The following is a 10,974-nucleotide window of genomic DNA, read 5'->3' on the forward strand; positions in this document are numbered from 1 at the left end:
GACGAGTTCTCTGCTCTCAATCTAAATAATTAATGAAATGCAGGGATTTCTCTCAACAGGCATGAGATGACATAAGAGACAAATTTATACATGTTGTTTGCCTACAGGTGATGAACAGATAATAAGTATCAACTGACAAAGTACTAGGAGGATGACGAAAATGCAGTTCAGACACATTTCGTTGCAGTCTGGCAATGCACAACTGCATTTTTAAAGTATATAATAAGAAATATAAGGTATCTTGAAAGAGTTCATTGACCATTTTGACCGGAGATCCAACAAACAATGTGGTGTATCTTTACTCCTAACTGTGTGTGTAAAAGGGTCTGTGTGAGTATGTATTGCCTGCCCTTGTGAGCAAAAGAAAAATTTCTATCCTCGGTCTCCTCGACAGACAATAAAGTTGAATTTGGATTTGATTTGATTTTGATTAAACTATAACAGCAATTAGGTAAGAGGCAAAAACTCTTACTTAGCTTTAGCATTATTTCACAGTAAGTTTTCCTCTCCTTGATCTAGAGCCCTTCACGCAATAATCTCTTACATGGCCGTAGTGATATGAAATAAATAGTTATTGAAAGCGACAGAAGCCAGCTATTCGTATAGACTGTAAAACTCTTCTTAAACCTACATTTTTTTTTTGCAATATAGCGGTATTAAAGGGGACTAAAACATATAAAAGAAAAAAACAACAAAACATTACTTGAATGCGAGAAGTGTCGCCGTCTAAAAGCATTGCTAAATTACCACCAGCTCCATCTTTACTCCCAGTCGCGAGGCGAACACCTGGCTACAAGTGTGTTCTAACGATGTTGTGTGTGATTTGTTTGGCAACCGTCTGTTGCCAGTATTTTTTTGTTGATTAACACGCGATGAACATAATAATGTTCTCTTCGAATTTTGTCAACTATCAACAGTTTATTTTTCAAAAAGGCCGTACTATCCCGTACCTGTTGAACAACCAGACACAGTGGTTTCACAGTGTTTCCAACAGGATGTAAATACCGAGTAACAGTGGTTTGATCACACAGGATGTGTTTTACAAGTGTACGACCGCGTTTCAAGACAGACGTTTAAAATGGAGACCTCAGTTTGTTTATGTGTACACCTGGTTTGAGTTTCTAATAAAACCATGATAAAGATAGCGGAGTAGCAGTGAACCTCGAAGATTTAAAAGTTATGAAATAAAACGATGGATCAGAAGCTGTTTGTGTTGATGTGCAGTGTTTTTTTCATCGCTGGAGGTAGCTACATTCAGGAGTCACATTGTATAAAAAATAAGCTATAGAAAAACGTGTTTTGTAAGAATAATTCCATTTATATATGATAAAATACGACTTGACTAAACAAGTTTCAGACAGAGACTTGAGACCAAATAACTATTTGAAAATAAATTTGTTCTTGTGTTAAGTGCAGATGTTTTATATAGTCATTACCCACAGCTTTGATTTGTTAACTTTATTAAAAACGAAACCTAAAACTGCTGTCAGGCGTGGAGATCAGGCTAGCTACTAATCTATAGTAAAGGATCATTATTGCAGACATGATACAGAACATAAAGCTTCTTTTATAATGTCTGATTAAAGAGTGAATTTTCTTGATGTTAACACAGTGTACAGCAGGTAGGTCGTTCAGCCCAGCATGTATCTTGCTTACAGGTCTGGTAAGAATAGTCGCAACAAGATAGCTTTGGTTTTTATTGGTTGAGTCAGTCACTCTGCATCAGTTAAAAATTACCTGGTGGTGTAAGAGGCAGAACGAAAAGAAGACATAACAAGCCTATATTAATGGTTTCCAGTTTGCCTACAAGCCACTTAAAGGGGTGTTTTGCAATATTTCCTTCTAACTTTGACGCCTATGTTCAAATCCTGTTCATGAAAATATCCAGCCACACCTTCTTGTAAAGTGCCTACTAGACTAGTGTAATTTTATCATTTCGGAGAGTTTAACCACAGAGGGTGTGATTCTGAGTTCCACCAAGTACTGTAGCGTCCGGACGTCTCAAACGATACATTTCTCAATTAATATAATGATTCTGTTACACAAGCATATACTCAACACGGGTTACCCTCGGGGGTGTGTGCTTTGCCCTATCCTGGGGTTAGTCTATTAAAATGAGATTCCTAATAATAACGCTATTCTCAAACTTGTAAAGTACAAGGCTGGTCAGAGTCAAATACATCAGGCAGATACAATTTTTAATACTTGACATCGGATTCTTTCGAATTTATACCTTTATTCAGTCAGAAAGATGACATATAACATCATTTCACACAAAAAACACCCTCTCCATCCCAACTTTAAGCTGTTGCCCTCGTCAGGTGCTACAAAGTGCTACGTTTGCGATAACCTGTCTACTATAGGTCCTTCGTGCCCGAGGCCATCACCATCCGTGCTTCCATGACACATCGCGTTACCGCAGTTCAGACGTTAATGGGGGTTAAAAACTAGTTAAGCATATATGTTGTTTTGCAAATGTATTGGCAATATGACTTCTTTAATTATTTAAAACTCCATTCTTTGGTTTTCAGACCCGGTCATCAACGAGTGCCCGTATAAAGGAAAATATGTATACGAGGACAGTACTGACACCTTCAGTTGCAGCAATTACGGAACAAAAATGTCGTGGCTTTTATATAATGGCACAAATAGAATGACAATCGGTATCTGTGATCAGCAAAGTTGCATATCTGCAGATAAAAACCGTTTCAACTTAGAAGCAACAAAAATTCAAAATTGGAATTACAAAAGTCAACTAGAAATAAAGAATGTTACAAGGGAGCATGCTCGTTTTCTCATTTGCTTCGACAGTTCAGCAGAACAAGACTACTGTGAGCTTCATGTTATAGGTAGGCGGAACAGACCTAACTTTTCCTTTGTCTGCGGTTAATGATTTTTTTTTAAATTTTTAGTTCTCTATAATAAATAAAACCATTTGCTTTGTGTTTTGTGTTGGAGCCTGTGTACCAAAAAAACAAAAAACAACAACAACAACAAAAAACACAAAGCTGTTAAAACAGAAACATGGAAGAACCACAGTAATTCTTCAAAAAACTATTACAATGATATGGTTACTAGGTAAGACACATGTTTTCTTAAATGTTAGGCTGTATTGACCAAGACGCTTGACAGCAGTAGAGCTGATTCTCAAGTCTTGAATATAAGATAGTTATTCAGAAAATTAAAAATATATAAATCCGTATTTATCAATAATATTTTTACTTTCAGTCCACAAAGAAATGAACTTAAAGAACTTAACAGTTAGCCAATTATAATAATGATAAGTATATTGAACTAGCCCCAAATCCAGAAAATGGTCGTGTAAAGTCCTATAGTACGTAAACATATGTACGTACATCTCATGTACCTAATCATTTGATGCGGATGCTTGGAATCTTTCTGTGTTGTTGGTAACAAATGTCTGCGATTAACTTTTCATTTTCACACAGCGCCTGCACGTGTCCCTTCTAATAACTGCAGTGTGAGCATCTCTAACTGGCAAGTGAACGGGACGTGCTTAGTGTTTAGAATGTACACGTCAGACAACAACTACTGGTGTGCTTGGTACGAGAACAACAACAACAACAAGGTACTAGAATATTATCGAACTGTGTTAGTTCTATAGACAGGTATCATGTGATTTGAATGCAAAATAATTGTCAAGCACACGTTGTTTAGATATTTGACATACCTCACCACTACTGTTATCTCTAAGCTTAAATTCTTTCTGTGATTTTTGATCACTGTTGTCCCACGCATTATGGTTTGCTATGCCTAGATTATTCATGTGATTAATCACATTAATTTTCTATTTAAGACTGGTTGGGGAGCAAAACATCATAAAGAAGAGCAGACATTTAGCCATAAAGTGTTTCTTTAAAATGTTTCCTGATTAGTTGCCACCTAATAACCATGTTTACCTTAGTTTGAGTGAAATATCGGCAAAATAATATTAAAAATATAAATGACAAATATTCCTCAGCATAAAGATGAGAGATGCTGATATAACATTTGAATTACCTTTAATTAAGCTTCGTCCCTATTCCATTTCATTTCTTTGCAGAGCTTCGGGTATATGGGATTTGGTAGCACACTCAAGAACTATACTTATAACTCAAGGAATTATACAAGAGGAAAATGTTCATTTACAAAAGAAATGTCTCTTGTGGAAGGCCATTACACATACAGTCTGAGGGTATTCCCAGGTTCTGGTGTTTACTACAACAACACAATCACTATAGGTACGAGACATTTTTAAAAAAACAGGTTTTTCATTTGTAGCATGTGTAGCTTGATTACAATCAACGATATTCAAGTAATTTTTTTAAACCGAAAATACAGATTAGTTTAAAGACAAGCAGTGTTATATAAATACATGGAAAGCTACCAAGATTTCAGTACATAATCTTTAACAAAGAATGTTCATTATTTTATTTAACAAATTACATGAAAGCTGTTACTAAATGCATTTATCACTTGAGTATTTACTGTTATTTATCGTATTTCTTGCATACTATATTTTAATGAAAATTAATACTTCGCAAGAATTAAATAAAATGCTCTCTGAGAACAAAGCCGACAAGTTTAGGATTAGTAAATTCATGTTTTCTTAACATTGTTTTTCTGCGTGTTCAAAAACATGAAGCTTATCCTGACGAACCCACTCACGACTGCCCACAACACGTTTTTGAGGGATCGGATTTTCATTGCACTTGCAAATCAAATACAACTGGTAGTCCACCTGCAAAAGTTGCTTGGGATGAATTAGTCACTGAAGTGCTACAAGTGAACAATGCAAGTCGACATTTAAACGGAGAACTACACACATGTCGACTAGTGTGGGGGCCACAGGGCTACATCAACAGAAAAACTTCCTTCATCATTGGTGTAGCGTGTAAGTACCATTTTTTTTCTGTGTTTTTTTTTTAAATAATGGACTATTGCTTTTATAACATCATCCTTTCGTTTGCTAAACACTTCAAATTAACTTGTAATTCTTCCTCTTTGATTTTTATTGTCAAAAATGCAATTTAGTTATCTTAGTGAAGTTAAAAATATTTATATTCCTGTTAGATATTGCAGCGCAATAAATGTGTGAGAGAGAGAAAGAAAAACAGAGAAACATAGAGCAAGAAATAGATTCTGTGTGTGTGAAAGATACAAAGAAACAAAGGTTAGGTTAGTGACAACATATTTAAATATATAATATATATTCTGCGATTGTCTGCAGACGGACCTTCTGCGGTTCTTCTGAACAGCACCCAAAAAGACGCAGAAAATGGATCTTACATAATAAGTGTTACCTGCACAGCAGTCGATGTTTACCCGTCTGCTGTGTTCACTTGGAACATCACGTGTCTTAGGCAGACAACACACACCAACATTCAGCACTGCATTGTGAAGTTAACTGAACATGAAGAACTGTCAGTAACGTGCACAGCCAGCAATGCCTACTACAAACATGTGTTTCTTTCACAAACCATCCTCCTACCTATTTCAGGTTAGTACAGTCAAATCTTTATTTACAAATTTTCCATGTAGAGAGACAAGCTTGTGCTCAGACCAAAAAGTACTCGACAATCATAACATAGATTAAGGAGTAGATGGTTAAGGTTGGTGTTGACTATGATATGAAGGACAATTTTAGGACCAGCAGCGCCAACAGAAAATACAATACTCTCATTACTTACAATAAAAAATGAATTATATATTATCGTTCAGTATCTTGATTATGTGTTTAAGCTGAGTTGTTTTTTGCTTACTTTTTTTTCTTTGAATTCTAGCAGACGAGGCTTCAGCCACCGCTGCGGGGACCGGAAGTCTAAATGGTGGACTAATAGGTGGAGTCACTGCAGCTGCTGTGGTTGTGTTGGTCATCATAGCAGTTGTTGTTGTATACATCATAAAACGCCGAAAAGGTTAGACTTCTTGTGGTCTGAAGTTTATGTGCAGCGTGAAAGAAACTTCGCATTTTTCGTTTTGTATTGTGTCAGTCCCTGAGCTTTAAATCATACACACAGCACCGATATGTTTTTGTATTAAAACTCTTTTTTAAAGAGTGTAAAATAAATGTGCTATATAATTTGAATCGCACAATGTGAAGTTCTTATTGTTTTGTAATTCATTTAATTTCACATAAGTAACTTTTCGCATTACTTTCAAGAGACAATTCTGCCTAACCATTGAAGTTCTAGCTGGGTTTTATTGCTTTTTCTCTCCTTTTCGCTTTCTCATTTTAGGGTTAGGGTTCTCAGTGAGGTGAGGTTAGGAATATGCGTTTCATATGATTTTAGTTTTCTCCTTTTAGTACACATTTTCCCATTGAACAAAAGAAGTTTGAATGAATTCCATTTACCTTTTCGTAAATGAAGACGTCCTGGCATTTTTGTTATACTTTCCTCATCTTGTTTAACACCTGCGCTTAGCAAGACACACCAACAGGAGAACCCACAGGCCAGGCGAGTTTTCTTACGTATATACTACTCCAATGTATAAAAAGATTATTTAACAGACTTGCTAGAGCTAGGTATAATTCGACAAATCTAATCTGCTTTCCTTTCCGTCACCATTTGAGAGACAAAATAGAAAGTAGAGTCTTTTTGTTACCGCGTTTCTTCATACTTTTACATTTTTTGTAGTTTTTCTTTTAAATTGAACACTTCTTTTTTTATTTAAAAATATTCTTTAAGTTATATTTTTAAAAATTGCAACATTATCAATTTGTTTGTACTTTTGACATCTGTGCTTTGAGAAAACTATGATAGCAATATATGTTATACCTAAAATCTCACTCTGCTCAAATGTTGTTCTACTGAGTCATAACAAATTATTTTACAAGAGAAATAATTGTAAGAAAAAAATTATTGATGCAGGGATGGCAAAACAGGAAGGATGTACATCAGGATCTTCATCTGACTTTGGGAACTTTTTGAAACATAACAACCCGCTGTCGAAGCTCTACGCAGTCGTAAAGAAGCCGAAGCCACAAACTCCCATTGAACGCCACTCAGCTCCCTCAGGTGACCTGTACACCATCCCTACTTCAGGGACAATCCAGCAGGGCGAGAATGGGTATAATTCAGTGTACGAGACTGCTGACAGCACAGCATTTTATGAAGAGAATAATTTCGACCACCAAGCGGAAGAAGTCGCAAAAGAAACTAGTGAATGGACGGCAAAGGCCCAGTCAACAGTAACACCAGCAGTTGCTGTAAAGAAATTCCAAGATTTATCAGGTGAAACATTGCATCTCTTGTTACTAACGTTGCCAAAGCTTAGAAATAAATAATAAATAAATAAATCTATGAAACATAAAGGAATGAGTTTGTCGTATACATCGTGGTATCATAAGCTTGACAATCCTGTTGATGGACATTTTAAAAAACCATAGGAATGCAGTTTAATGCATGAAACACATACAGATTGAGATTTATTACAAATAATATGGTGTGCGTTAGAAAGTTAAACTCTTACATCATTCTGTCTCCTTTTCTGCATCTGGTAAAAATTAATGAAGCATGTCTAGGGGTTTCCATGATTAAGAACTACGTCAAAGAAAGCGGGCTGGAAATTTCGATTTAAGCAAGACTGTCTGTTAGTTAAAAAATGAAAGGGACAATGGAAGCATGGTAAACAAGTTGTAGTAAAGGCATGCAGATAGGTGCTCACAGGCTACATTATGTTATCTTTAGTCATGTATAATAACGATTTTGTAATCTTATAATTTCCAGGTGGCTACATGAATGTCACTGAAGTTTTAACAGACTCTGGTTTGGGCGTGTACCATGTAGTTCCCTGGGCTTCAAATTCTGGAACCATGAATCCTGTAAGGATTGTTTGTCACTGACGAGTATCTTGCAATGATTACAAAAATTAAATGCTTCCTTTTTTAATCAAAGTTGCTAGTTTTGGAGTATTTTTTGCAATTATGCCTTTATTTATATGACATTTCTCTCGAGTTTTCTAAAAGCATATCAGAAACAGCTGATTGCTTTTTTAAAAAACACGGCTTGTAATATTGAATTAAAAACAATACAACTTGCAAAGTAACTTTACGTGTTCGTAACAGGAAAGTTCTACACAAGCCATCTCTGAAGACGAATACAATGCTCTACATTTCGAGAAAGATCGAACTGGACAAGAAGACCTGGATGTGGACTACAATCACCTTCAGACCACAGAAGACAATTACTTCACTTTAGAGCCGACCTACTGAACATCTTTACGTTTAACGATTAATTCATCAGGTTAGAAGTTTCTGGCAGATGAAATCCACAATAGGTTGAATGGTGTTACTGATCTGTGAAAGTATAAAGAAGAAAGCAAAGAAATGAAGGTTTCTTATCGTTTCTTCACGTTTCTGGAAAGAGTCTCTTTTAGATATGTGGACCTGTTGTAAAGCTAAATAGGAAATGTTAATACTAGTTATTGTTGTATGTATAAAAGATATTTTTAAGATCTGTGTGGATGTGTGATGTACAGATTTATTAAAAATGGATAAGCAAATGCACTGACAAATTAAGGAGACAAGCAATACATGTAAAGATTGATTTATAAAGTATCCATACCGGTATCACTGCACATATGCTATGCTATGTGTATGGGAATGAACATGAACGTGTGAATAAAAAATGAATGGGCAAAAAACACAAAAGAAAGAGAGAGAGCTAACAGTATATTTTACCTTTCAGGTACATATGTATCAGTTGAATCTTATGCAAGTGTATGTCTTTTTGTGTTTTTTCTGTTTTTTAAATGCTCAATATTTTGTTGATAACTTAGCATATCTATCCAGTCTACCGAGTAAGAAATGTTTTCTAGTTCTTTTTTTTACAATTTGTTCTATATTGTTAAAATCATAATTATAAAGTCTTCTTGGCATATTCTTTATCAGGATGTTTGTAAAGCATTATATTACGTATTAATAATACTCAAATAAATAGTCTACTATTTCTAACATCATTTGTTGTTGTTTTTAAAACATGCGAGGTATTCTTCAAATATCAGTAACTTCTTAAAAATATGATTCAATATGACCTAAATTGTTGGGTAAAGCGCACTTAAACATATTTGGCAAAATTAAAACTCCTTTAATATTTAAGATTCTGGGTCCGTTGCAAATTCAGGCTAAAGGGAACACGGGGTTACTGCTAGCGTAATATTAAAATAACTATGGGAAAAAGACAGCCTGCAATTGTTTTTGTTCTCTATGTCTTTTTTCGTTTATTTTTTTCTTATACAATATATGCACTAAACATCTATCACATAAAAAAATAAAAAACAACATAAAACACATCCTGGCAAACTTCACGGAATCTTTCATAAACCTTTCATCCTTCAAAATTTCTTTCCTCTTAATTATTAAAGTTATACCATAGAAAAGAAAGTAATACGACAGAAAAATAGAATTATTTTATTGAAGAACAACCGGGTGGTGTACGTAGAAAAAAAGTAAAAATTGCAGTTGAATATACAAGTAAGTGTACGTTCTTTGGATAAGGGAAAAATATTAGTTTTCAAGTGGATATTTATACCCTATTATACATATTTACTCTTAATGTGAGTAAATCTCAGCTTAAGCACATGATCAACACAATTAGGACACTTTGCAACATCAAATAATTAAAATACTTTCCAGATTTTTTTTAAGGTAAACACATCTACATAAAGCACACTTGACTTATTCAAGGTTAAAATATGCTACAATCTCAAGAATATCATTGTTGTAAAATTTCCAATATAATAATTATTAGATGTTAAGGCAAAGAGATGCACCATAAAGTTGTCAATACGCGGAACTTGGAATAAAATTGCAGCATAAAAAGCTCACATTCTTATATATATATATGTGTGTTCATCTCAGATCCCGTGTACGACACTGCTAGAAGACCTGCCAACAACGAACACAATTACGTGGATCTCGCCCAGAACAGATGTAAAGAAGGTCAGCCAACAGGTATTTGAACTGCCACGAGCAATTCTTATAAATTTTTATTCTTGTAGTCAATAGTCGTAGATGTTTTTTAAAGGAATATTCTCATAAGTATATGCTGAGTTTGATATGTGCATACACAAATCTTATTTTGATACCTAGCTGCTTCCTATGACATGGTCACAAGGCAGGATGGTGATGAACATGGCTACGTGGGCTTGACTCACACAGGTCACAATGCGTCTGAATCTGCAGGTATGGAACAGGAGATTGATATCAATTGTATATAGGAAAAAAATAAAAAGACAACAAGTGTAAATTTCCAATATGAACTGTTGTATAAAGCATAGTAAGTAAAACATATATATATATAAAATACAGTTTGAAAAAAACACATATTTTTCGTTTACTTATACACATATGTTATCTCACAAATAGCCTGGTTAAACGTTTAATGAAATATGTATTATGATTTAGTATTAAAAATAATAAACAAGTTTATATAACAAACTTTTAATACTCGATACATTAAAATTTATAAAACATCTAACGTCATATAAACATCGTATCGCAATAAATTATATCTAGCCATTTTCTATAATTTTATATTAATATATTTATATTTATGTTAATTTTTGTTTTATTATTGCTGTTTTTTTCAGATGCAATATTTATTGTAGGAAAAATGCCTACAGCTCCCTAAAGTGGTTTAGCTAAGCATCATGTGCTCTGATTAATGTAACTGTTTCCGAGTTTTGTATGTTGTATTAATGTTAGTGATACTGAGTCAATTTTAAATCAATAAACATGATTTGCTAAGTATTAAATATTTGCCGTGCGCTTTTTATAAAATGCATTAATAATAAACCTTATAAGGCTTTTATAGTAACTGCTGTAGAAAGTCGTCCTGCTGTATAGCTCAAAAACGTAGAAGTGTAAAAGTAAAAAAAATATAAAACTAAAACATTTCATGACCATTATGCATGTATGTGAATAAATGTGTTTATACCTCTTTGTGTTTCTGTGTTTTCCCATTTGTGGAA

At 34.2% G+C, this 10,974-nt stretch overlaps 1 protein-coding gene across 5 annotated transcripts in view; it reads left to right on the top strand.

Annotated features, from left to right (window-relative positions):
• Positions 1 to 10,934, top strand: part of LOC112568216 — a 43,691-nt gene extending 32,757 nt beyond the window's left edge. The window contains exons 2-10 of one of the 5 annotated variants that reach the window (XM_025245399.1): positions 2,532 to 2,849; positions 3,450 to 3,589; positions 4,064 to 4,241; positions 4,646 to 4,894; positions 5,231 to 5,500; positions 5,784 to 5,918; positions 9,863 to 9,943; positions 10,094 to 10,186; positions 10,594 to 10,934. In XM_025245399.1, the coding sequence (XP_025101184.1) occupies positions 2,532 to 2,849; positions 3,450 to 3,589; positions 4,064 to 4,241; positions 4,646 to 4,894; positions 5,231 to 5,500; positions 5,784 to 5,918; positions 9,863 to 9,943; positions 10,094 to 10,186; positions 10,594 to 10,634 (1,505 nt within the window). In that variant the 3' untranslated portion in view covers positions 10,635 to 10,934. Of the gene's footprint in view, positions 1 to 2,531; positions 2,850 to 3,449; positions 3,590 to 4,063; positions 4,242 to 4,645; positions 4,895 to 5,230; positions 5,501 to 5,783; positions 5,919 to 6,872; positions 7,236 to 7,730; positions 7,826 to 8,068; positions 9,057 to 9,862; positions 9,956 to 10,093; positions 10,187 to 10,593 lie in introns of those variants that run through there. The other 4 variants (XM_025245395.1, XM_025245391.1, XM_025245392.1 and 1 more) reach the window with 4 other exon arrangements.
• Positions 10,935 to 10,974: the final 40 nt, after the last annotated feature.

The sequence above is a fragment of the Pomacea canaliculata genome, linkage group LG7, assembly GCF_003073045.1.
Source record: "Pomacea canaliculata isolate SZHN2017 linkage group LG7, ASM307304v1, whole genome shotgun sequence".
Lineage (NCBI taxonomy): Eukaryota > Metazoa > Mollusca > Gastropoda > Architaenioglossa > Ampullariidae > Pomacea > Pomacea canaliculata.